The following is a 27080-nucleotide window of genomic DNA, read 5'->3' on the forward strand; positions in this document are numbered from 1 at the left end:
AATGAAATCACACAAAGCTGGTTACAAGGGAGGACTAAGGAAAAATTTGTGTCTGCAAAGAGATGAGTCCTTGGTTGCCACAACCTTCTCAGCAGGCAATAACCACAGAGTCCTCTTAGCTGTGCTGCCATTTGCAACAGGTGTGCTCATTTTCAATTACACTTTTTTTTTGTTTTTGTTTTTTTTTTTTTTCATTTTTTAGTTGCACTAATACATCACAATCACTTTTAAAGAAAGGAGTACGACTCCACACAGAATTACCATTTTATTTAGGAACCTCCCCCCACGGCTTCCCACCAAAAAACCGCCTGTCACCCTTTCTTTATTATTCCGCTCCCTGTCCTTGTTTGCAGGAGCTTATTGCACACGCGTGAGGAAATCCGCACGTCCGTGAGGGAGACACGGAGAAAAACAAACTCCAGGCGAGCTACCTGGACAGAAATCCTCTCTTTTTATTACTTTTTCAAGCCACAGCCGAGCTCCCTCAGCCTCCCTCACAGCCCGCCCCGCCCCGCCTGCCGTGACGTCACGCCGCGCTCCGCCATCCCGGCCGGCCCCCGGAAGCGCCCTGGGCCCGCGGCCCTGCCCCGCCGCTTCCTTCCCCCGCTGCCCGCGCAGCCGGAAGGGGCCGCGCGGCTGCCGCTGGGGCCGGAGCGGGGCCTGAGGTGCGGGGCCGGGGCGGGAGCGGGGCCCCCGCGCCCCCCGCAGCGGGGAGGGGAGGCAGGGGGAGGCCGGGGGGAGCCGGGCGCTGCCTTTTGTCCTCCCCCGGCCGCAGCCGTGGGTGTCCCGTGGTGCTGCAGAGGGCGGTGGGGGTCAGCGCGGGGCAAGCCTTGTGTTTGCTGGGAAGGAGGGCACGGGGACGCGGTGGCAGAGCCGTGGGGCCGTAAAGGTGGGGAAAGAGCCGAGGTCGGCCGGGCTGAGGTGTGATGGGAGCAGCAGAGGAAGGTTAGGGGTGGGAAGTCATGTATTTATACAGCTCTTTTAAGTCGTTTAGGAATTATAAAGTCATTTATGCAGCTCTTCAAACAGGGTCAGGCTTGAGGCGAAGCAGGGAGGCTGGTTTCTGTCAGCCAGCGCGCTGCAATTAGGCAGAGATGTTTTCTTCATGTTTTAGGGAGTGGCGCTTTACTGGCAGCACACCCACACACCGTGTTTGGCTTAATCCTTCCTTCCCTAATAACAAAATCGTACTGCTGCGGAGTTTGTAAACACAGCAGACCCTGCTGTCTGCTTGGCTGTGTTGGTTTTTGCCTCAGTCAGCGTAATCAAAATCAACGCGTGCGACAGGGAAAGGGATGTAACATGGAGAATGCTGAGGGTTTGGGCCTGAAATATATCCATGGTAAATCCTGAGGCTAAAAGTAATTCAGAACCATATTTGTGTTTGCTTTACGATGATCTCAGATGACAAATTTGCGTTTGATAACGTTCCTACAAATTGTTTTCTCAACAGTTTCCATATGAATGGATATCACCTGAATCTTCCTACAAGAGTTTAAACTGCTTGTAAACTCACCCTAAACATGAGTGGCTCCAAACCTGATATTCTGTGGGCCCCGCACCATGTTGACCGCTTTGTTGTGTGTGATTCGGAACTGAGCCTGTACCACATTGACTCTGCCGTAAGTTCAGAACTCAAGGCAGGGTCCTTGCGGCTCTCAGAAGAAACTACAGCCACGCTGTTGTCCATAAATTCAGATACACCATATATGAAATGCGTGGCTTGGTATCCAAAGTATGATCCCGAATGTCTTCTTGCCGTTGGACAGGCCAATGGTCGAGTGGTACTTACAAGCCTTGGCCAGGATCACAACTCAAAATCTAAAGATTTGATAGGCAAAGAGTTTGTTCCCAAGCACGCACGGCAATGCAATACCCTGGCGTGGAACCCACTGGATAGTAACTGGCTTGCTGCTGGATTAGATAAACATCGGGCTGACTTTTCAGTGCTCATCTGGGATATCAGTAGCAAATATGCTCCAGAGACTGCGGTTGCTACAGAGAAAGTGAGGCTTTCCACAGGCGATCCAGAAGTAGGACTGGTAGTAACAAAGCCACTCTATGAATTAGGGCAGAATGATGCTTGCCTCTCTCTTTGTTGGCTGCCACGGGATCAAAAGCTTCTTTTAGCTGGAATGCATCGAAATCTGGCTATTTTTGATCTGAGGAATACAAGCCAAAAAATATTTGTTAACACCAAGGCTGTCCAAGGGGTGACTGTCGATCCATATTTCCACGATCGTGTAGCTTCCTTCTATGAAGGTCAGGTTGCCATATGGGATTTAAGGAAGTTTGAAAAGCCTGTTTTGACCTTGACAGAGCAACCAAAGCCTTTAACAAAAGTTGCATGGTGTCCTACAAGAACTGGGCTGTTAGCTACTTTAACAAGGGACAGTAATATCATTAGGCTGTATGACATGCAGCATACTCCTACGCCTATTGGGGATGAAACTGAGCCTACAATCATCGAAAGAAGTGTCCAACCATGTGAAAACTACATTGCTTCGTTTGCCTGGCATCCCACGAGCCAAAATCGAATGGTCGTGGTGACTCACAACAGGACTATGTCTGACTTCACAGTGTTTGAAAGAATTTCTCTTGCATGGAGTCCCGTGACGTCCTTAATGTGGGCTTGTGGACGACATCTATATGAATGTACAGAAGAGGGAAAAGCTAATTCCTTGGAAAAAGACATAGCAACCAAAATGCGGCTCAGAGCATTGTCAAGGTATGGTCTTGATACTGAACAAGTTTGGAGAAATCACCTCCTAGCTGGAAACGAAGATCCCCAGCTGAAATCACTTTGGTACACTCTGCATTATATCCTTTATTTTACTGTAGTTTATTTTAAGAAGTTGCCTGCACTTTGTGTGTAAACCAATTATACAAAATGCATGAAAGTCTTTGAACATAATACAACATGTTCTAAAAACTTTGCATATGTTAATAGGATATGACTTTTAACTTTAAAAAAGTATTTTTCAAATGCTTGGGAAAAATTAAGGTTCCTATACATGTAAATACTTATGAAGCAGTATACTGAAGATATGGATCAAAAACTTACAGGAAACAAAGGTCCCTTAGTTTATGCTGGCATTAAGTCAATTGTGAAGTCATCTTTGGGTAAGAATATTCCAACTTTGATAAGCTATATTATAGTATATTTACAGAATGATGCACTCATGGGTTTGTCTTTAAAAATTATTGAAAGACTATAAAAATAATAGGAACAAAGTATTTAAGTTTGTGATTTAATATATGTGGGTAAATAGTTTATCTTACAGTAATTTCCTGAATTTTTGCTTTTCTTTGGAGGTCAATGATCAGAAAAACAAAATAACCTCAGAGGTAAATCTTCAACTGAACTATTTCAAACATTCAGTGATTGACAGTGACACTGAAAAGTCTTGCTCAGCACGTAACTATTTGTTAAAGTTCTCAAAGCTCCACATGGGAGTGTAGTTCTAGAAAGCTGACTTCAGTGTAGCCAAAGTATATTTATATAACCATGTTTAAATAAGCTATCTTATTTTGAAGTGGTAATCAGCCCTTGTGCATCACATTATGCCTCTTATGCTTAGTGAAGTATTTTTTAGTGGTATCTGTTATTAGAATCTCTCCTTCCCTGTTCATTATGTGTCTTATATTTATGCTGCTTGAAGCAAAGGCAACTCCTCAGCAGTGGGAAAGCTTGTAGCACATTGATGCTTGCTAAGAAGAGGAGAACTGGTAGAGCAGGTGCTTGGCTGTATTTTGAAGTTGGACACGCTGATCATTCCTGTCAGCTGTGTAACAAGAACCTCCAAAAACTCAGGATGGAGAGGAAAGAAAAAGGACTCAGTAGGGGATAAATGTCAAGTTTAGGTGCATGATTATTAGGAGATCAGAATAAAATTATTTTGTATATGCTGCTCCTTACAACCGAGTTAATAGTAAGGTTAATTTAAAGTAGTAAAGTATGATACTTTGCTTTTCTTTCTGCTTTATGGTTGAAATCAAAGCACTGTGGCTGCAATTTAAATTGTGATTAAAGCATAATTTAACATATTTCCCATTTTTAGGAACAACAGAGAACCTCAGGCACAGCAGGAGTGGATCTGATAGACAGGCAGATATTATTCAGTATCTGAGTGAGGAGAGATCCTTGGCTTTGCAGCTCTGTGGGTGGATAAAGAAGGGAGCAGACTTAGATGTGGAACCTTTTTTAAATTCATTGGAACAGGAAGGAGACTGGGAACGAGCTGCTGCTGTAGCACTGTTCAATTTGGACATACGGCGAGCAATACAAATTCTAAATAAAGGTGCTTCCTCAGGAAAAGGTGTGTATTGCGTTTTCGTGTCTTTCTTCTTTTGGAATTACATCACCTTGGTGGATTTTTCTGTAAACAGAATTCTGGAAGGTGGTAGGAAAAGGTGTCTGCTGTCTTTTTAAATATTTACTTGAAGTAGCTGGATTGGAGACTCAGAATCTGACAAATCTTGTTTTTTCGCTACTCAGATTATAATATGCCTTACTGTCTAATTAAAATGCATTGCATGTTTTAGAATTTCATATTAATATATGACACAAAGTGTTACACACAGAAGTAGCAGGATTTTTTTCCTGTAATGGAATTGCACATTGGTCAGCTGTCATGTATGTCTCCTTCAGTTGGGCCGTATGGGGCTTTCTGCCAGTGCAATGGCTGTGGAATAACTAAAATATAACATTCAGGATTTACAGAAGACATTTGTTTTGGAATAGTATTTGGGAAGTGTTACAGTGTATGAAGGAAAAAATAACAATTTTAGAGCTAAGAGACGGAGATATTTTGTTATGTTTTCTTGCCAGTATTCGTCCTATATCTCTGATTTGCATCTGTGTTCTCTTACTAAATTTAAAATACTGTCTTGCCTGCTTTAGATTTGGAGGAAGTACGTATGTTTTCTGTAGGGAAGGTTCAGAACAGTGACTGGCTGTCTTTGAATCAAAAAAAGAAAATTGAACTTTCTGACAATAACTATTTAGATAAAATAGATTTAATGATTTTAGGATTATTTTTTTTTTGACTTAAAACCGTAACAGTTGTCATCCACCAGCATGGTCTGTTATGTAATGGTTATGTGTGTATTCCAGTACTTTCACTTCTTGTGGATATGAACTATGGTAACAACAACCTTTTGTGAAAGCAGTAAGAATGCATGTAGCAGTTCCAAACTATTGCAGAACACCAGAACTAGAGTGATGTTGCTTAAAGTATAACTCAGGCTGTCATGCGTGTGGGCTTGTGACTTTGAGAACAGAAACTGAGTCATTGAAAGCAGAAACTGCAAAAAGCTCGCGTATGTAATGTTGTTTTAGCTCATGATAACTCTACCAGATTTTGTCAGGTATTCTGCAGAGTATTCAGTTTCAAACTGATGTGTTCAATTATGGTTTTAATTGATTTCTTTTTTAAGTCTTGAACTTGAATATTGTTGGTTGTTTTTTAATAAATCAGGTGATCTGAACCTTAATGTAGTAGCAATGGCTCTATCAGGCTACACAGATGAGAAGAACTCGCTTTGGAGAGAAATGTGCAGTACTCTGAGACTGCAGTTGAACAACCCCTACTTGTGTGCTATGTTTGCTTTTCTGACAAGTGAGTCTGGTTCATACGATGGTGTTTTGGTGAGTAAATTTATGTTAAATTCCTTTAAATAATAGGTGTGCATAAATACATTCATGTATAGGGGAAGTGTTACATGCTCCATGAATTAATCAGTTTAGAATGTATTGTTTTTTTCCTCATACTGGCAGGTAATGTTTTTTCTTCTAAACAGAGTTCTCGTATTAATGAACATTGTGTTAGTGTACAAACCGTATAAAAATGGGCGTATCCAACAGAGTTCACACAGTTCTTAGAGGAGGTTTCTGGTTTTTTTTGTTTTTTTTTTTTTTGTGGCATGGAATTCTTGAACCATTAGGAGTATATTATCAAAATAATTTAAGCAGGAGAAAGGTTGATGAACTGGGAGGTGCTGTTGACTCCCTGAAAGGAAGAGAAGCCTTGCAAAGGGATTTAGATAGATGGAGCACTGGGCAATCAGCATGGCCTGAAGTTCAGCAAAGGGAAATGCCAGGTGCTGCAGCTGGAATGGAGCAATGCTAGGCCCAGGCCAGGCGACGAGTGGCTGGGGAGCAGCTTAGCAGAAAGGGACCTGGGGGTGTCAGAATACCGTGCCATAATCACGATAGCCCAGCCCTACATGCTTTGGAAATATGTTTCTAGTTTCGAAAGCCACATTTGATGTGTTGAACCAGCCTTTCCTGCCAGATGAGTAAATTGCTCCTGTTAGCCTCAGTCTTGATCTGATGCATATATCTGAATATAAACAGTTTGTCTGATATTTAGTGTTAGCTTTTTTCGGGTGCTTTCTTTGTACATAATCAAATTCATTAATATTAGCTATACATTCAGGTAAATGTTCTGACTTTTGCAAACAATGTATTGCAAAATTGGAAATTTGTATGTGATGGTAGTATTCCCATTTTTCTCTCCAAAGTATGAAAATAATGTAGCTGTACGAGACAGAGTTGCGTTCGCTTGCAAGTTCCTCAATGATACTCAGGTAAGTCTATGGTTGGACACTCAAGCAAACTATTAAGCTGGGCTTTATTTAGAGAGGGAAGAAGATCTGGGGTGGAGAGGTGAACAGTAGAAGCAATGATTCACGAGGGATTTGTTTTTCTCCTCACAATAGGATATAAGCCGTGGTATAATCTGATCTTCAGTTTGTAACTTCAGCTTGATTTTTGACTTTTTTTTTTTTTTTTATAATATTCACGACATACTATTTTTTAAAATTGTTGTATGGCTTGTATGTCTCTCTTAATGGAGTGTATATTTATTTATTTCCAGACATTTACTTTCCATTGAATAAATGTTTCATTTTGCAGTAGGAATGTTTAAGTGTTTAAAAATAGGTTAATTATTAAAAATTAAAAAATCTCTTTGCACTTTGTGTCAGGAGGTTTAAAGTATATATATAAAAATTTAAATTCTTGCAATATAGTAGATATTGCCATATAAATTTTCCTGCGTAACATGCAGCAAGCAGCATATTCTGTTAGCAAAAGACACTCTTAACGAAAGCTGTTCAAATTGTAGAAAGTTTTGCCATTATGTCATAAATGAGTTACAAGGACACGAACAGACAGCAAAAGTTAGTGGTTTTTGTTTTGTTTTGTTTTTTGTAGCTGAACAGATTTATTGAAAAGCTGACAAATGAAATGAAAGATGCTGGGAATTTGGAGGGAATACTATTAACAGGGCTGACAAAAGATGGAGTGGACTTGATGGAAAGTTACGTTGACAGAACAGGAGATGTCCAGACAGCGAGCTATTGCATGTTACAGGTTAGTGTTTCACTCAAAAATAAATAGTAACATGAGAGAACAATAGTTTCTTTAGCAGCATAGTACTGAATCTTGCGAACTAAAAAGTATTTTTTGTGGTACATCTTGACAGCATATATCATGCTGTGATATGTGGATTTTTATAATGGATATAGAGATGATATTGTGGAATCATCCAAACCACTTGAGGTTAACTACAAACTTGTATCTTCAAGTTATCTCAACAAGAGAAAGTGAGTGATAATAGGGAAAAGAGGAGAAAAAGCAAAAGTAGCAGCAGTGGGAATACCTGTTCCCCTGCTTATTACTGGTGTGTTTTCTGGTAGGTTCAAAGTATACATTTTTACTTCCAGGATTTTGATGGAGAAGTGAGGTGTGGTGTGTTTTTTTTTGTTTGTTTGTTTGTGTGTTTGTTTGTTTTTGGCAGTGAGTATTGGTGTTGAGTTTATTGTGGTGTTTTTTTGTGTGTGTTTGGGGGGGGGTTGTGGTTTGGGTGTCGTAATATATTTTTTTTGGTTGGTCTTGTTGTGGTCCTTATTGGCACAGCTGCAGCTACTTCTAACGCTGTGCACGTATCATTTTTATGGTTACATATTTTACATATATACTGGGATACGTGACAAAAACGTATAATCCTTTGTATGACAGATGCAAGTGTTCAGGAGAATGTGGCAGCACCAGTATTCTCAACCTGAGAGGCAGACTGAAGAAAATGTTTATGAAACTCAGGTTAAATTTTAGCAGATGTTGTCTTTCTTTAGACAAATTACATTATTTCTCTTTAGACAAATTACATTATTTCTCATACATTGTAGTATGCTTTGTAAAGCCGTATGAAAATGTGAATAATTTGCATTGTGTATCTTCAGTGTGTGACTGGCATTTTTTCCTACCTGATTTAGGGTTCTCCATCAGATGTACTTAAGGATGAGAGGGTTCAGTACTGGATTGAGAACTACAGGAATCTCTTAGATGCATGGAGATTTTGGCATAAACGTGCAGAATTTGATATCCACAGGAGTAAGCTGGATCCTAGTTCAAAGCCTTTAGCCCAGGTAAATTTATTTCTTCTATGAAATACGACCAATCCAGAAAGGAAGGTAGCACGGTAGCATAGAAACAAAAATGGTGGCTGCATCTTGGCTTTCCTGAAGGTTCATGTGCAAAAGAAAGATTTAAACTAAGGCTACCCTAAAAGGGTAAACATATTTGTTTGTTTTTCAAAATAGTTTGGAGAAAGGACTTAACTGTTTTGGTAGAGAGCAGGGAAATAAGGTAAACAAATGTACTTTTTTTTTTTCGTCTAATCAAGGAAATAATCATTATCATGGTGAGGATGATGCTGAAACCAGGGAATTGAACCAAGAACCAGTTCAAATTGACTTTGTTTTAAATGATCTGAACCTCCAAGCTACTTTGAAGCCCTTGAACCTAAACTAAAGTGAACAGCAACTTTTATTATCAGTTCAGAACATAAGCTAAACTGAAAACTGACGCCCTGTACAAATATTATCTGGTAGCATTTTTTTTTCCAGTGTGGTCTGGCCACAGCAACTGACACTCGCTCATATTTGCTCAGCATGCGCGTTACAAGCTTTATGGTCCCAAGGGCTTTTAAGGAAGGCTATATTAGAATTCATGTGTCCTTCACAGCTGTTTAAGGGGAGCTCCATCCATACTGTTGCAGGTAGAAGGGAGTTTACTGCTCCTGCCTTATGTGAGCATTGTAAATAATCCCTAAAGAGTGTAAAGTCTGTGCTTTCCTCTATATCACACCTCAACCTGTGGCATTAAATGTGCAGGTAAAGATTGCTAGGAAAATCCACACGTTCAGGACTCTGGAGTGGGTTACCCAAATAGAATGAGGGAGAGACCAGTAGAGTAAACTTCTTTCATACCTTCACATACAGCTTTTCATAATCTTAAATAATACCTCTCTAAGCAGTAATGCATGGTGTTATGTGCTGTTGAGGTAACTGGGCATCGTTAAGGCCTGCTTCACAGAACTGCATGTCAAGTCTATAAGCCAAGATGTTGGCAATACCTTCACAAGAGAGTAACTTTCCAGTGCACTATCAAGAGTATCTGGTAAATGAGTATTTGCTAGGTTGAACAAATTCACTTATAGTTGTAGAACCAAACTGAAAAATTAACGAGCTTTTGTTCTCTTTAGGTGTTTGTGAGTTGCAATTTCTGTGGAAAATCCATCTCGTACAGCTGTTCAGCCATTCCTCATCAGGGGCGGGGTTTTAGCCAATACGGAGTTAGTGGCTCACCAACTAAGTCAAAAGTTACAAGCTGTCCTGGTTGTCGTAAGCCCCTTCCTCGCTGTGCACTTTGCTTGATAAATATGGGAACTCCGGTTTCCAGCTGTCCAGGTATGACATACTGTTTTTTAGCTATTCAGCTAGAGTGCTAGGTACAGGCCTAATTAACAGTTCTTGTGGAAGATCGTCTGTTGCACCTTTCTGTTTATTCTCATACTGTAAGTATTCATACCCTTAATTATAAGGGAGAGAGACCATAGTGAACATGTAAATGTGTTTACATCCCATCTAATGTTATGATAAAACCTGTGTTTCAATTTTTTGGTGTCAGCTGGTATGCAGTTACCTGGTTTTGACCATTTTTACCAGTGGGGTTGTTAGTGGAATCCCATGGCTTAAACAGACAAAGATTCGAGTATCATAGTGTTTTGCAATACGAGCTTTAAAATTGCAGGAAATGGGAGGTGTGTTTTCTTGGGATGAATTGATGGGAGGCTGCAGAAATATTGGAATTTACCAATTGATTTTTAACTGAAAGAAGACAGAATAAATATAATGTACATGTATACTTTCTGTGGCTGAGCATGAAAGAATTTATGGGTGCTGCTGGCACATCTAAGAAATACTATCAATAGAATCTCTTGGTTCTAAATGTCTTGGGCTCAGCATTATATAAGGTTTAAGTGAAACTCATTTTGCCCATATTTTTAGGTCAGACTTGTTAAAGAGTTATTGACAGCTGTACAGTTGTCTGTGTACCTCCTCTAATTCTTTCACTGGTCTTTGTTATGACTTACTGTTGCAATTGTTCTACTTCATAACTGAGACTTGGTGAATTGTGTATATTTATACATGCACACATACATATATATATTTTAAAGCCAAAAATCCCATGTGCGGAAAAACCAATATATAATTCACTGGAACTGAAATCAATCACTGAGACATAAATCACTGTTGAAAGAGATTGTCTTCAAAGTTTAATAGGCAAGTGTAGCGCATCCATAAGATGCAAAGCATTAGCTGAGCAGTATAATTCTTGTTTTGATTTTCTGTCAGTTCTTATTTAATAATTTTATCAACTTCCCTTTTAAAATCAGGCTACGTCTTTGCTTCAAGTTCCTAATTCCAAATTTATTGTAATGCTGTTACTGCAATTGCAATATAAATGAAACAAGGATTTACAGGCATATCTGTGGGGATGGGTTTGCTTTTTCACAGGAGGATCTAAGTCAGATGAAAAAGTGGATCTTAGCAAAGACAAGAAGCTAGCCCAGTTCAACAACTGGTTTACTTGGTGTCACAACTGTAGGCATGGTGGACACGCTGGGCATATGCTTAGCTGGTTCAGGTAAGTTGTTCAAGTCTTCTGTGTTTCACTTGTGCATGCTGCACCAAGTAGGACACAACTCCTTAGTTTTATCTACAATTAAGATGTTTTGTTTTAGAACACTTGCAGAGCTTACCATGCTGCTAAGTTTTCTTTGAGATAGTGTTCCTGTACATTCTTAAATTTGTAGAATGCAAAATTCTTGGTAGTTTTATTTTACCTGTTTTTTCTTTTTTTCTGCTATTGCTGTCCAGGGACCACACTGAGTGCCCCGTGTCTGCCTGTTCATGTAAGTGTATGCAGCTGGATACAACAGGGAATCTCATTCCAGCAGAGACTGTACAGGCTTGAAAACATGGGGCTCTCTAATGGATGTCCATCATAGTCCAAGCATATATTTTAGACAAAGGTCATTTGTGACTTACTGTGAAAAAATAAATTGCTGTCAGATTAGTAAAATAACATGCGTATGACTGTGCTTGGTAGAAACTGATAATCCTGGAATGAGCCTCTGGTGTGGGCCTTGTTCAGTGAACTTAAAAGTTAAAAAGCACTCCTAGTAGCTTTGTTAAATTCAATGAACTTTTAATGAAGTTTTCAGGATAATGCTTATTGGCCCTTTTATCAGTTTTCTAAACAAAGCAGTGTTTACATACAGTGCTTAGTAAAAGTGAAAATTCAAAATAAACAACTGAAAAGTGTTCTCTAGAGGATGGCAGAATGACGCTGTGGCATCCTTTTCATTGATTGATGACACTTCCTCGAATGCAATCATTTCCTTGTAAATTAATTGTGTGCCACTGTTAATCGCATTCTAAAGATATTTAAAGAAAAACCCATTTCTTTCTTTTCTCAAGATTTGTTAATAGTAAGCAATATCTTTGCAATTCAAGATCTTATTTAATGTACCTATATTACCTAGCTGATGTGAATTTTAATGCTAAGGAATTCAGGAGCTTTGTCTCCTAACAAGGTTGATATCCTGTAGAAGAGTTTCCTGAAAATTCATGTGTAACTTCGAGTGCAGAATGCAGGTGAGCTACAAGAGGTTTTATTTTGAACACAGTACTGTGAAGATCTGAAATCTCAAGGACTGGAGGCTTGTAAATATTTAAGTTTTAAACTATGTGCTGAGTTTTGACTACAAACATATTTGAATTTTTAAGACTTTGGGATGAACGGGATTTTCCTGCACTTCTGAAACATTCTGGGATGTGCGAAGTGAAGTAATTTATATCCTGCTTCAGGTCACTGCTGGACACCAGTATGCTCCCAAAAGGCTGCACAATTTTAGGTCATTGACTAGAAATGGTACTAGGTATGTTATCAGCTGGAATTAAGTTATTTATTATCTTGAGAGTCAATGATATCTTGCTAATACTGTGCAAGGACATAATCAGTATTGTTGTCCTTGATTTTGTAGGCAACGAAATTCACATAAATTAGGGAAAAAACCTGTTTTAAGGTATGTGAAAATAACATCAGTTTACTTGGTGTGTGTTTATTTACTATTAGAAACAGTATGAGTTACTTAACACTTGCGTGCTATGAAATACTAAATGGAGTGCTAGCAATAAACTGGTACCATATTGCCAGGACTGTGAAATATGTTGTTTTAAAACAGAGTATGTTGTAATATACCACTGGTTCTAAGTGCTCTAGTGTAGTTGCAACAGGATAAATTGTGGAAACATTTTCTGTGGGTGTACATAATTACATTTTGGACTTTCAGTTATATTGTCTAATTAATGTTGTAATACATCTGCTACATTTATTCTGATCTACGATTCTTGCCTAATTGACAAAGATATTTTTAAAGTTAAATCTAAGAGGTACTCGATATTTGTAGTCAGACTGTCATGGGAGAGCAGTTAATGGTTTTTGTGTTAGAATATTTATTTCTCTTTCTGGTATTTTTGCACACCTTATGTTGCTCTTGAAGAGCTCTTTAAAATGTTCTCCATTAATAAATGTAAACTGGGGTTTAATGTATGATACCCTATTTATATAAACACAGGCAATAAAACTTGCTTTATGAAAATGAGGATTTGTAAGTGTCAAGGATATATTTTTATTCCTCTGTAATAATACCAACTATTACTAAATTTACCAGATAAAATTCCATGTCTGGAATGTACGTACTTAATGTCTAATTTTCTTATGTAAAAAAAAAAAAGCCATATTTGTAACATTTTTGACCTGACTGTTTGTTTCAATTACCATCATTTCATTAAATTAGATGCTTACTTTGACATTTAGCATGTCTTTGAAGTGTTCTAGATTATGAAATATGTACATACTCGGGTCCACTGTAAAGTATCAGCTTTGGGTGTTGTAATGGGTATTTGGGGTTTCAGGCTAATAATTACACTATTTGCAAAACTTATTCTATAAGAGGTGTGTTTACTCATCTTTTTTTTTTTTTCCTTGTTTTTGCTTTTAAATAATAAAATCATGCTTTTGGGGAAGATTTGTTGCTTTCTAAGAAAACTATAGCTACAGCTATTTTATTAGCTGCAGTTGCAGAATCACAAAACGGACAAGGTTGGAAGGGACCTTTGAAGATCATCTAGTCCAACATTCCTGCTGAGCAGGATTGCCTAGAGCATGAGATAGTCAAAACACACCTGGATGCTGTCTCCAGAGAAGGAGACTCCGCAACCTCTCTGGGCAAGCTGTGCCAGTGCTCTGTCACCCTCACGGTAAAGAAGTGCCCACCGCTATTCAGCCGGAACCTCCTGTGCTTCAGTTTGTGCCTGTTGCCTCTTGTCCTGTCACTGGGCACAACTGGAAAGAGACTGGCTCCATCCTCTCCATACGCATACATACCCTCAGATACACATGTATATATGCATTAAGTAGGTCTCCCCTCAGCCTGCTCTTCTCCAGGCTAAATAGTCCCACTTCTCTGAGCCTGTCTCTATGACAGGTGCTCCGGTCCTCTCATTGTCTTAGCCCTCCTCTGAACTCACTCAAGTAGTTCTGTGTCCCTCTTGGACTGAGGAGCGCAGAACTGGACACTACTTCAGCTGTGGCCTCACCAGGGCTGAGTAGAGGGGGAGGATCGCCTCCCTTGTCCTGCTGGTAGCACCCTTCTGAATGCAACTCAGGATCCTGTTGGCCTTCTTTGCCCCAAGGCCCACTGTTGGCTTGTGGTCAGCCTATTGTCCACCAGGGCTCCAGGACTCTCTCTGCAGAGCTGCTCTCCAGCAGGTCAGCCCCCAGCCTGTCCTGGTGCTTGGGGTTATTCCTCCATGGGTGCAGAACCCTGCACTTGCCTTTGTTGAATTTCATGAAGTTCCTCTCAGCTCAATGCTCCAGCCTGTCAAGGTCCCTCTGAATGGCAGCACAGCCCTCTGGGGTATCAGCCACTCCTCCCAGCTTGGTGTCATTAGCAAAGCTGCTGGGGGTGCGCTGCATTGTATCAGCCGGGTTGTTGATGAGTAAGTTGAACAATACTTTCCTAGTATTACTAGTTGAACAATACTTTCCTCAGGGACACCACTAGCTACAGGCAACCAAGATCGGCTCGGGTTGGAAGGGACCTTAAAGATCATCTAACTCCAGCCCCCCTGCCACAGACAGAGGTGCCACCAACTAGATCAGGTTGGCCAAGGGCCAATCCAGCCTGGCCTTGAACACTTCCAGTGAGGGGCATCCACAGCTTCCCTGGGCAACCTGTTCCAGGGCCTCACCACCCTTCCACAGTGAAGAAGTTCCTCCTAATGCCTAATGTATACTCTCTCCGTTTAAGAACATTCCCCCTGTCCTATGCCTTCTTACAGGTAAAAGGTGTTAATGGTATAAAACAGGCACAATTTTTACCATAGTGGTTTGTGTCCTCTGCTTTCTTAGGTGTAACAATTACGAAAGGTATAAAACGGGCCTGATTTTTACCCCAGATGGAGCTCCTTTCGTCTAAGAAACTTGCTGTGCTGCTTGGTGGAGGGCAGCCCATGCTGGAGCAGTCCAGTCCTGAAGGACTGTACACTGTGGTACAGCCCCCAGGCTAGCAGTCCTCAGGCAGGCAGGCATTTTCTTCTGACCCGGGCTCAGGAGACTTTTTCTGTCAGCCTTGTTCCCATTAGGGCCTAGTCACCTTTATGGCTGCTGCCCTCACCCAGTTACCCAGTCCCTTGATGATTTCCCATCCCCTAAATGACTTCCCTCTGGGTTGCTTTTTAAGATTGATTTATTTTTTTCTTTAAATGCGGGGCTCAGCCTGGCGGCCTGTGTGGTCGCCAGCCCCTGGCTCCTCCTGCTGGGCCCTTTGCATCCACGACATGTCCCCGGCATTGGCGTTCAGCAGGGACCGGGGCCGTCTGCGCCCGTCCTGCTCCCAGTGCCAGGAGAAGCTGCAGACGAGCTGTCGTGCGGTTGCGGGGCTGCGGTCCCTGCGCCTGGGCGAGATGCTGCGGGACCTGTAGCTGGAGGGTCTCCTCCTCCGCTGCTGCTGCCGCCGCCACCCCAGCCCAGCATTGCGCTGGAACCTTCCCCCGGTCCAGCGGGCCAAAGCATCGTGCAGGGCAGGTGGCACCAGCCTGACAATGGCTAGGATGGGCCGCCGGCAGAGTGGTCAGGTGGCTCTGTGAGCAGCCCACGGCTCGATGCACTCCCTGCAGAATGAGTGCCTGCAGGGTTCCAGTCGTGCTGCATCGGCCAGCGGGCCCAGGCAAATGGTGCAGGTGTCTTGCCTGGGTGCCTCCACTGGCAGCTCCTGGCGTGGCTGGCTCATTGTGCCTGCAGCTGCTGTGGCGTGGAGGTGCTGGTCCTCTGCAGGACGCTGCTCCGATGGCAAATGGGTATCAAGCGCCTCTGGTCCTCAGCACCTCCCTCGCAGGTCAACGGCACAACCTCAAAATCACAGCCCACCAGCGGCACCTCAGGATCTCGATGCTTGGCCTGCAACCAGAGACACCTCAGCATCTCATATGCCCCCAGAAGGACCTTGACATCTCCAGTTCCCCCAGCAGGACTGGGGTACCTCACCTGCCACCCAGCAGGACCTCGCGTCTCTCGTGTCACAGGAAGGATTTTGACGTCTCGCGTCCCACAGGAAGGACCTCAACGTCACACCTTCCACTCGCAACACCACCTCGCACGTTCCAGCAGTGGGACCTCAACCTCTCAAGTGTCACCAGCCGGACTGAACACAGGCTGGACGCTTGGGGCATTTATAGCCTGCTGCCTTTTGTGAGGCCATTGGGTGGCAGTGACTCCATGGTGACATCACACGGCTCTTGGGGTGCCCCTGATGGAGACACTTAGGGAATTGATGTGACTGTTGTGAGAAAATTCTGATGTGAAATGGCTGCTCCATGCTCACAGGAGCAACGTCTGCCAGGCTGGGGTCCAGGCTGGGCACTTGTTTTTTTACCCCAAACCCATTTTTACCCCAGATGGAGCTCCTTTCGTCTGAGAAGCTTGCTGTGCTGCTTGGTGGAGAGCAGCCCATGCTGGAGCAGTCCATTCCTGAAGGACTGCACACTGTGGTACAGCTCCTGGGCTGACAGTTCTCAGGCCAGCACATGCTTGTACTGGTGCTTGGGGTTATTCATTCAATCCACCTCCCTGTCTACTCATCTAGCCTGCGCTTCCTGAGCTTGCCCAGTTTTCTGCAATCTTCTGGAGTCTGATAGCTATATGAAGGTGACTTTGTACACCAGAACTCCTTTTTGACCTCAAAGGGACTTACAGCACTTACCACTCAGATGCCAAATATTTACACTCACAGCCACATATCGAAGGACGGTCTCTGTGTCAGGGTAAAGTGCTATAGCCATCTAGCGGTCGAATCTAGTCTTTTAGGCTAGATAGGCCTTGGTAAGGACTACTTGAACGTAACATTTTACTGAATATACATGTATATATAAGCACGTATTTTTTTCTAAAGAATAATTCATGAGAGTTAAATGCTAGTAAAATAAGCACGTAATTATTAACAACATTTTATTTTGCTAAGCACTACAATGTAGCAGGGACGGCACTACAGGACAAAGCATGGTATTGTGCCATTGGCACCTTCTTGTTTGCTCTATGAGACTGACCCCACACTTCATAGGTTGTTCTTCCTTCCAGTGACAGTAACTTTGTCACTTTCTGTCTTCTAAGTATCTGGAAAAAACAGATCACCTGTTAACTTGATCATCTACCCCGGGGATGGGTGAACTAATAATCCATTAATGATTTGCACAAATTAAGAGTAGGGCTGTCATTTGTGGTAACTTTGATAAATAAGGAGTCTTTAAAACATAAATTCCTTGACTGAAAATTGAGATATCCATGAACAAGCACAATGCTAGCAATCTCGATAAGGCTCTAAATCTCATTGTTAAAACTGCAGCCTGTTTCTCTTAAATATTAATGAACATGGATCCAAATAAAATATTGATTTAAAATGCTTTGAACTGTTTCACTTTTTACTTCACAGTATTTCAGAAGTTAGATTTCACTTTGATTGTATTACTTTAAGAAGTGTAAGAACTCTATGTGCTGTTAAATAGCCTGGATAGTAATGAAACTGGAAATTGTGTGGAAGTTTGTATGATTAAAGTCATCATGACATGCCAGCTGAATCCTGGTACTTCTACCTTGACGTCCACCAAGAACGAAGGTTGTGATGGGAACTCAATAGCACTTGAAATTCTCAAGCTCAGTTAGACACTTACAGCTTTAAAGTGTTTAACATCAGTGCAAAAGGCAAGTACCTTGTACTCAATTTTGTTAAAATTAAATTATGTGTGCAGGTAGAATAGGAATCACCCTGTATCACTGAAAACGGTACTCAAAGATAAAATACTGACACAAGTAGTTAAACATAATCAGACCTTTTTATTGTAGAAGTGACCATTATAAAGATGCAAAATAAAACTCCCCCCCCCCATTTAATAAACTGATACCAAAGCAAATGAAATTAAAAAATATTTTTACATTAAAACCCCACCGAATGTCTTCAATACAAGTTTTGTGTTAAATATCCTGGAACCTCAATAAACAACAACAAAAAAAAGATGCCTACAAAACTTCCATTTCTAGCAAGTCAAATCCTGCAAGAGACCATTCCTCACGAATGCAAAAGGGTTAAATATATACAGACAGTGAGACAGCCACAGAAATGTTCTGCTTCTTCCTTTTCAATTTCAGAGAAAGTAAATTTCACCAGCCACACCTGGCGCATACAACAGCTGCATGGTGGAAACTGATGCAACTATTATCATGCTGTCAAGCAGGAAAGCTAAGGTACTGCTGCACCCTCTGAAGCTCTAAATATATGCTAAGAAGAATCAGTTGTTCCTCCCGGTGCCCAATGGGAAGTATTCAGGGAATTCGTGAATAATTTTCAGTGCTTCGTTGTAGAGTTCCAGATCTGAAAGAGGGCAAGGAAAAGCTTGTTAAGTTCCCCACTAGCAAACCACAGCATTAAAGCACTGCTTATTTGAAAGCGGTACAGCTGAGTGTTTTCAGTCCCTCTCACCCTCCCCAGTTTTCCCAAGCCTGCCACATCTCATTGCTTTCTACCTGGAGGATTATTTTTTAGACCTGCTAACTGGACAATCACAAAAGGAGTACAAGGCAAGGGAAGACAAAGAACCCGGGACTGGGAGGATGATCAGACCAAGACAAGGACCTTGACCAGCTCAGGCCTTGAGTCAGTCCCTGCTTTTCGCCTGTAAAACAGCATATTCAGTATGTAATTCCCACACCTGTGTCCATTTACTATTTTTCAGTGAGCTTGAAGAATAACCTTGTCCATAAGAACAGATAATCATGCTCTTCTCATTTAATGAAGAAATGTTCAGAACACAAATTTGATTTCTCTTAACATATATCCTTACTTACCAAATGGACTTTTATCTTCTCTGAACTGGACGTACGACATGCACATGATGGTTGCCTGATTTGTTACTCTTCCCACCACTTCAATAACTCCTGAGATCTCTTCATCTAGCTAGAAAACATACCAGAAATCAAATTAGTATCACCAAATTACCTGCTGATTCTGCTGCACAGCACTGGAGCTAGGAACAACAAAGTGCTTGAAATTCCATATCAAGCAATACACTACTACTGGGGAAACTACTGGAAATGTGGTACTACTTCACTTATGTCCTTCCAATATAGAACTCCTGCACGTTATTTCTGCACATACCAAGTTTCTTCCTTACATACTTATTACAGCAGTGGAACAGGCTGTGAAGTGCCTAACACCGTAGCTACATATTTATAAAATTCACCCATTTACTCTTTCCCAGAAAGCTGGAGAATCATTGGTTGGATACTGACATGCAACGCTGTAACAGTCCAACACAGGAAACACATGGACTCAGGAAGGATTTACATACAGGCCAGAACTTCTAGGAAAGACATTTTCTTGCAATTTGGAAATGAAGACAGCAAGTTTCACAATTGTACGACAAAACTCCTCACTAGAAGAAACTGCATTTCTTTTTTTTTTTTTTAAATCAACAGGACTCAAGTCTTGAAAATCAAGGTATCACATGCAAATATTTCATATCAAAATGGACAGACTTGCCAGCATTTAACGACTCATTCAGCGGGAAAAATGGGACGTCTACTGACATGCTCAATTTAGCCATCAAGCGGTGTCATAACCATAATAATCCTTCAGTCACAACATTTCTCAGAGGCAAAAACAAACAAACACACAGAAGGAAATGCCTGGGTCTTAGCCCGTTACCAATACTTGATATCAAAGCTGTATTTCTGCACATTAGTTACAATGCAATGGGTATAGGAATTGCTTAGTTGACTTTTTAACCAATTAAGTAGTTCCTATACTTGAAGCATTCCCATTTTCAAAGATTGGAATGCTATCCATTCTTAAGAAAGAATGCTTCGAGCAAACTCTGAAGTTTATTGAAATGCTACGAGAAGTATTTTAGGATGGGAGTGAAAGGTCAACTCAACAAACTTAAGAATACCATATTCTTGAAGTTTTGGGATTACCTTTAAAAAATATTCTGTTAGGGAAAGGAAGACAGTGAATAAAAAGTCAAAGGAAGAAGTGCAAGGAAAATGAAACTAAGATATGCACGAAGGTGAGTAAGACAAAGTAGCCACAGAGGGATGCGCCTTAAAAGGAAGGAAATGTCTCTCCTAACTCCAGCCGCAAATTCATAGGCTGGTATGATGCTGGAAGGGACCCACAAGGGCCACCGAGTCCAACTGCTGGCTCCACACAGGACCACCCCACGGCCAAGTATAATTGACAAAGATAACTAATTAACGTTAAGACCGCGGTAGCTAGCTTGAAGATGGGCGGAGCAGGGACGGTGCAAAACGGAGAAGCGGGAAAACTGCGCTCAGATTTAAAAACAGAAACGCGAGGAGGGGCCGTAACTCACGGGCTCGCTCAGCTCCACGGTCGCCTGCTTCCCCTCGCCGTCCACCAGCACGAAAAGCTTCCCGCTGGGGTGCACCTGCAAAACAAACCGCGTGTCCCAGGGGGTGCTGACGCCCACGCAGCACCCCCGGCGGCCGGGCCCGACCCCATGCCGCGTTTCCAAACCTTGTGGAGCCGCCCCACGAAGCAGACGGGCCGGCCGATGTGCTGCGCCAGCTGGGCGGCGGCGATGCGGTGCCGCGGCGCCTCATGCGCGTCCTCCATCATGGCGGCGGCTCCCCCACCATGGCGGCCGCCCCTTCCCGCCCGTCGCCCTTAGCAACGGGGAAGCGGGGAAGGGGAAGAGGCGAGGTTTGGCCAATCGGCTGGCCGCGCTGCTCTGACGTCAGCGGAAGAGCGGGCGTTGCTAGGGGGGACTCGGCGAGGCGGAAGTGGAGGCGGCGGCCGGGCCGGTGGGTGACCGCGGGCCGAGGCGGGGGAGGCCGGGCCGGGGGCCGAGACCCCCGCGAAGACGGGAACCGGCCGGGCCCGGCCGGTTCCCGTCTTCGCGGGGGTCTCGGCCCCCGGCCCGGCCTCCGCAGCCCTTCGCGACGGGGGTGTCGTGGTCTCAGCCCCGTCTCCCCAGCGTTTTGAACGCTGGCAGCGATTTGAGTGCCGCTGTTTCCTTCCCGGCTGTAGCTCTGTCGCCTGTGCTTTTATTGCCTGGCTTAATTGGGGTGGCTCTCGGTGACTCAGCATCTCTTGAGTGTTGTTACGTGGTGGGAATTTGGGTTGCCGTAGGGCTGGGGAATGCGGGTTCTTGGTATTTCTGATTCCCTTCGACTTTAAAAGCTATAAAAATAAATACTCAAATTGAATTTAAGAAAAAATGCCTTCCTTAGTGTTTTGTTAAATATATAAATATATTTATATTTGTATGTGTGCTCCTCTTGGCGCTTATTTTCCTTTCTTATACTTTGAAAAAGCTTAAACTACAGGAATAAGACTGATGTTAATACCAGATAAAAAAACTATCTATTTTTTTTTTTTAATTCTTCACATAGTAAATTGTACTATGTTAAAAGCTTTTAAACTCATCTCTTGGTGTCACAGAAAAAAATCCTTTTGACATGCGTGGTCTTGACTCTAAATTGGTCGGTTTCATGTCATAAGCGGGTTGTGCAGTGCTATAGACTGTACGGTCTCGCTGCTCTTGCTGTTAATTTATTGATGAATAACAGTGGGTGTTTATATGGAAGAGAGAATCGCCCTATTGTTTTCTCTTTCCATAGGCTGCGTAGCTTAAACAGCTGCCTGTGAAATTAGTCTGTTTCTTTAAGATCAGCTTTGCATCTTTTCTGAGCTCTTTTCATCATTTATTTACCAGCAGTGCCACTGCAATTCTGCTTTGCTGAATTCCCAAGCATCCTCTCTTTATCTTAGTCTACATCTTTGCTTTTTTTTTTTTTTTTTTTTTTTAAATACTGAATTATCTTTCTTCTTCTGCCACTTGTGAACATGCAGGAGAAAGCTGAAAAGTAATGCTAAAAATGCTAGGGTCCTTGCTGCATACAAAAAATGGTATTGGGATGTAACATATTGGTTTGGCTCAAAGGTCACCCATAGCTCTTGTTGAAGGAGACTGGCAAAGTGCACGAGGAATAAATTAACCCCTTTGTGCAGCTCTGTAACTCATCTTCGCCCAATCCCATGTATGGGCTCAGAGCCTCACGTAAAGACAAAATATTTCTTGCAGCCTCATAGGATTGTTACAGTTTGCAGTTTATTACTTGTTAATGACTGAAGTGGTGCCAAAAGCATTATTCTTAACAATTGAGATCGGAGAAAGGGAAAAAAAACTATTCTCGCTTTTTGGTGAGGGGGAAACATGAGGAGACGGGAATTACATATTCCTGCCAAGGGAGATTTTTATCTTTAGGCAGTGAATTCAATTTCAGGTCTCTTACAGAAATACAATTAAACCCATCTGGAAGTGGAAAGTGCTGTGCTATATAGGATAGATTACTGCAGAAACGTGGTGCTGTCTCTGACTGGTGGATGTGTTTTCTGTGATTTTGTGCTGACTGCTTAATTTAAAAAAAAAAAAAAAAAAAAAAAAAAAACTGAACGCGAATAAACCCACCACCATCGACAAAAAAAATCCTTAAATGCTTTTCTGTCTGGTTTATGTGAACGTGCATCCAGATTTGCCAGCTTCAGATTTAGTTTTTACTCTGAAATGAAATTTGTGCAGAAATCAGTTGTTTTCAGCTTTAGTTAAATGAAACCTCAACTTATCTACAAGTAGTAAAACTCAGTCTGACTCTGTAAGTGCTTAAACTGTGCTCCTATCTTCCAGAGCATGAGTGTTTCCATTCAACTCTGTGTTTCTTTGTTCTGTTTTTAACATGTAATTCAAGAAACAGTGTTTGCATTTCACATTGCTGGAGAGATTTATATTTGCTTTTGAAGTACCATGTGGATAAAATTCTTAAAGAGAGCAAATATCACTAATGTATTGCCCATCTAGGACTTTTCCTTTACCTATACCATACTTAATACAGCTCTACTTGTTGTTTCTGTGCCCCCCCCCCCCCCCCTCTTTTCTTTTTTGTTTCTTATTTAATTTAAAGTTAATTGTGTTCAGGAACGATACTGAAATATGGCAAGTAATAGTCAGTGAGTTCCTGCCTCCACATCAGTTACACAGATCTGGGTGATCTACAGGCACAAGTTTTGTTTTGAAGTGGTGAACACCCAGAGAAGGAAATGGCCTCACAAAGCATGCTTGTCTGTTTTAATATGCAGATTCCTTACCACCCTCCCAACATTCACAATCCCCAAGCAGGGCGTATTTCTCACTGCTGGCCCAGTGGTTTTATCAGGGGCCTGAGTTTATGGGGTACTTTGTTTCTTTTTCTGTTTCAAACAAAAAGATGTGTTTATTTCTCTAGAAGAAAAAAAAAAATAAACTGCTGGCTGTGCAATTTAGGTAAAGAAGCCACTTCACAAACTGAAAGCTACAAAGTAAAGATTGAGCCTTATGTAAATAGGATGAATTTTACCTTTTTCTCAGTATCCCATTTTTTTCCCAAAAGTTTGATCTTTTGTCAACAGCAACAAAAAAAGAGCACATGAAAGTGCTTGTAATGTTAATTTGGCTAGATCGAATCATACCGATTGTTAACCTACTCTGAGTTGTAATGGCTGCACTGTTTTTTTTTTGTTGTTGTTGTTTTTTAAAGCACTGAAGATTACATTAAATATGCAGGATTTAAAAGATTGCATTCATGGTTTCCTATACAACTTTATTGTGCAGATGTTACGTATATATGTAAGATGCTTTTCTGTGTGCAAGAAAGAGAGGAGGGAGAACGGTGCCCGACACAGCTGCAAACTGTACAGTAACGCAGATCTCCAAGAGAAAAATGTGATTGGAGCAACTGCAGCTCTGGCACCTTAAGTGGCTGGCTGGAATCTGAGTCTTTACCAAAGCTACCTATAAGATTTTACACATCACGTTGATTTTCCTTCTTGTTGCGTGCTTACGAAGAAGGTAAAATTGCATTTTAAACTGTTCCACAACTGCCTCCCCTTCATACATCATTGGAGCAGAAACCTGACTCTGGAGCATTGCAGCACAGGTTTTTACCACTTGAACTATGGGACTGACAACCCTAATTGGTAGCAGCAGAAGACTTATTCCCTAAGGGCTAAAAAAGGAATATGCTGCTGGCGCCATGTGTTGAGCCCGGGTGTGGGGGGAAGGTAAGGAATAAATGAGGCAATTAGGAGTTTGCCTATGCAATCTCCACGGGGCTGGAAATATCAGTATTTCACGTGCTAAGGTAAGAAAACAAGCGCAAAAGAATAAAGTGCAGATAATTAACATTTATTTTTGGTATTACCACGTACCTGAGACTGGCTGGTTGATTGATAGAAATTCCACTGCGTCAGCATAGCAAGCAGTAGCTGGCCAGCCTCTGGGGTACTCTATTTCATTCGTGGGTATCAGCCCCCGGCTTGAATCGCTGCTGATTTTTGCAACATGCTATTTATACGCCCTTCTGAAAGCTGATGCTTACGCTTCAGAAAGGGCTTTCTGTGATGTGCTGCGTGCAAGTATTTGATATGCTCCTAACGGCAGGGTGCGAGGTGGTTTATACGCGGTGAATAGTTGGTGCTGATTGTCAAGTGAAGTGCTGCAGGTCACTGGCCAGGGCACAAAAAGTCTTGCTTATGGTATCATGAATACTTGGGTGGGAAGTGAGGAGTTCTGGCAAATAATTAATCCAGCGGTTTGGTTTTATATTTTTTTGAATACAAATATTACATTGTGGTCTTCTGTGGTTCACTCACAATAATTCTTCTTTGTTAGATATAGTGCAAAACAATATTATCAGTAGTGTGCCTGTTTTCTTCAGGTTTGGCTTTGATTTTCCTGGGTGTGTATGTCAGGGTGTATGCGTTGCTGTCGGTTTGTCAGTCCCTTCACCTTGAAATGTGTGTCGGGGAAGTTAATCAGGATTCTACTTCTCAAACTCTGCCTTGGACTCAAAATTATTTGACTTTCTCTATTTGATACTGATATGTTAGCAGAGAAAGGTTTTCTGTACCTTTCCTTAAACCCTGGTGGCTGTTTGACACCTGGCACTTTGAGCCAGACCACGTGCAGGCTGCTGTGCAGGGCAGCAATGTCCAGGGTCCCGTGGCAGCACTTGGGGCACTTCTCTGCCAGGGAGCTGGAGGAGGGCTAATAATGTCCAAGTGGCAGCTGCTGGTGAGTGCTGGTTTCCTTTTTTCATTGTCTCAGCTCTGTAGAAGTGAGCTGCTGTTGCTGGAGGAGGCAGTGGAGAGTTGGAGTTGCTGCACTGCATGGTGTGCACTTTATATAGAGCACAGAAAGTAGGTGGTGGCACATCAGTAGTCCTCTCAGTGAGCTGAACCTGTACATACGTGCTTTATGGCTTCTGTTGTTTGGTCTTCAGAAGAGTGGGGCTTGCTTAGGAAGTTTTTCTTACAACTCTGTTAATTAAAGGAATGAATCTTCCTCAAGTCTGCAACTTAAAGTTCAGAATCATTAGAGAATTTGCTTAGAACGTTTCTTGATCTATCCAACTATATGGGATGCATAGGACTTAATTTGGTGAAAGCTGGCCCCTTTGGCCATCGTGTGGCTAATGCTTGTAAGGTTTTTCAGATGGATTTGTCCTTTTTAAGCTATTAACATTGCTTCAATATTGTCTTCCGCTCCTGAAAGAGATACTGAGCATAATCTTTTCCAGTTAACACATCCATCCCATTCGTGTTATGCTTTACCTGCTTTTTTCTAGCTGATGTGAAGTCATAGTTCTTACCCAGTTTGGAAGATTATGAATTATTGAGTGAATTACGGTTATGAAAAACTGCTCAATCCTGTTACAGTTTCTTTTAAGGGAATTAGTGTTAACTTAATCAAATGCACCAAAATGTTAAGCTGTCTGTAGGTTTACAAACTTGAAAAATGAAAATGGATATTTGCAGATATTGTGTATTTTGTTGTTGTTGTTTTATCTTTATAACTGATGCACAGATGCTTAAGACTGAGTATCTACTGTAATTTACTTCATTCAAGTACTGCTGCATTATGAAGTTGCATTTCCTATAGGATTGTGTTTTGGGCTTCCAAGTTTAAGAACTTGAGAACTAACTACAGTTAGTTTGTGTAACAACAGTTTGAAGTAGCAGAAGAACACTCAAAAGTTCTTGGTAAAAGCTTACAGTAGTTTCCTTCTTTTACTTTCCCTTAGAAAGATTGAGATTTTTTTTAATAGTTCTACTCCATAAATTCATAGAAGGGCCTTTTGTAATTTATTCTTTTTGCTTATTGAAGTCGATTGCTACATTAACGAGGTACTCTGTCTGATGTGCAAATGCCTGATACTTCAACTCTGTTAATAGAGATTTAGCTGTGTTATCATGTATTTTGCATTCAGAGTGGTATGAACTTCTTATGCTATTCTGCTATCTTGTATTTACTTAACATGTATTGTCTTCGTTTTAGATAACAACTTAGAGGAAGAAAAAAAGAGGCTATGTTCAGCTTCTTCCGAAAAAGTCAAGATTCAAAGAAGATTGCAGTGCCAGAGAGAGAAGCAGATGGATTTGTTATTGTGGGTAAGTGATGCTTCTGTATGAAATGATTCTTGTCATCTTTGAAATGTAAAGAGGTCTTTGAGATGCTTAGATCAAATAAAAAGAGTTAAAAGAAGCCATGACAAAAATTACTCAGAATTCTTACTGTTCCTGAAGGAGTTTATATGCCTACCCTCATTATACAGACTAAATAGCTGAAACTTTGTTTCTTCATGTTGTTTTCTGAATAGGTGCAAACTCTTATTCAAGATCACTGAAAATGCAATTTTGTATTTTCCTTTCATATTATAAACAAGGAGATGTTATTTCCTTACAGAGCAAGAAACTTCAAAGTTGATGCTTCTAGCTTTATGGTTAGGGTTAAAAATATATCATTGCAGCTGTTAGATGACTTTCTTTATTAGTTTCCGTCCTTTTGGTGTTACCCCAAATGTCTTTTTATATTAGAAGGCAAGATGAGTGGTTCTAATTCAGAATGTGACTTTTGATTAGTTTAAAACCCTAAACTGATTTATTTTCATCAAAGTCTTTATGTTATTCAAAACTTAATCTCGAGTGTGTTCACCTGTGAACTGGCCAAATCTGCAGCTTTAGGTAAGCTCTTTCACAGTCCTGTAGGATGGCTCA

At 41.5% G+C, this 27080-nt stretch overlaps 3 protein-coding genes across 5 annotated transcripts in view; 2 read left to right on the top strand and 1 right to left on the bottom strand.

Moving 5' to 3' along the window:
- The first annotated feature begins 557 nt into the window (after positions 1-557).
- MIOS (meiosis regulator for oocyte development) lies at positions 558-13431 on the top strand. Its single transcript, XM_084282036.1, has 11 exons — positions 558-665; positions 1454-2820; positions 3025-3123; positions 4062-4319; positions 5481-5650; positions 6526-6591; positions 7220-7378; positions 8281-8433; positions 9552-9756; positions 10867-10996; positions 11230-13431. The coding sequence occupies exons 2-11, from the start codon at positions 1524-1526 to the stop codon at positions 11324-11326; spliced, it is 2634 nt and encodes an 877-aa protein (XP_084138162.1). The 5' UTR covers positions 558-665; positions 1454-1523; the 3' UTR covers positions 11327-13431.
- A 4414-nt stretch (positions 13432-17845) lies between these two features.
- On the bottom strand, positions 17846-20641 carry RPA3 (replication protein A3). The gene is made up of 4 exons (XM_084281927.1): positions 20505-20641; positions 20341-20415; positions 18815-18923; positions 17846-18341 (listed from the first exon to the last, which is right to left on the bottom strand). The coding sequence occupies exons 1-4, from the start codon at positions 20604-20606 to the stop codon at positions 18259-18261; spliced, it is 369 nt and encodes a 122-aa protein (XP_084138053.1). The 5' UTR covers positions 20607-20641; the 3' UTR covers positions 17846-18258.
- Positions 20642-20747: 106 nt separating this feature from the next.
- Positions 20748-27080, top strand: part of UMAD1 (UBAP1-MVB12-associated (UMA) domain containing 1) — an 80052-nt gene continuing 73719 nt past the window's right edge. Inside the window, exons 1-2 of one of the 3 annotated variants that reach the window (XM_084306691.1) lie at positions 20748-20791; positions 26362-26474. In XM_084306691.1, the coding sequence (XP_084162817.1) occupies positions 26393-26474 (82 nt within the window). In that variant the 5' untranslated portion in view covers positions 20748-20791; positions 26362-26392. Of the gene's footprint in view, positions 20792-24419; positions 24527-25016; positions 25099-26361; positions 26475-27080 lie in introns of those variants that run through there. The other 2 variants (XM_084306693.1, XM_084306692.1) reach the window with 2 other exon arrangements.

This window comes from Netta rufina (genome assembly GCF_964035555.1).
Source record: "Netta rufina genome assembly, chromosome: 2".
Classification (NCBI taxonomy): Eukaryota; Metazoa; Chordata; class Aves; order Anseriformes; family Anatidae; genus Netta; species Netta rufina.

What these genes read in the sequence shown, in the direction of transcription:
- RPA3 (XM_084281927.1), bottom strand. Translation starts at nt 20,606, where the DNA reads ATGATGGAGGACGCGCATGAGGCGCCGCGGCACCGCATCGCCGCCGCC. An exon ending in CCGTGGAGCTGAGCGAGCCC is followed by an intron (nt 18,924 to 20,340) that starts GTGAGTTACGGC and finishes TATGTTTTCTAG; the next exon opens with CTAGATGAAGAGATCTCAGG. An exon ending in AGAAGATAAAAGTCCATTTG is followed by an intron (nt 18,342 to 18,814) that starts GTAAGTAAGGAT and finishes GCCCTCTTTCAG; the next exon opens with ATCTGGAACTCTACAACGAA.
- MIOS (XM_084282036.1), top strand. Translation starts at nt 1,524, where the DNA reads ATGAGTGGCTCCAAACCTGATATTCTGTGGGCCCCGCACCATGTTGAC. An exon ending in GTTCATACGATGGTGTTTTG is followed by an intron (nt 5,651 to 6,525) that starts GTGAGTAAATTT and finishes TTCTCTCCAAAG; the next exon opens with TATGAAAATAATGTAGCTGT. An exon ending in AGTTCCTCAATGATACTCAG is followed by an intron (nt 6,592 to 7,219) that starts GTAAGTCTATGG and finishes TGTTTTTTGTAG; the next exon opens with CTGAACAGATTTATTGAAAA.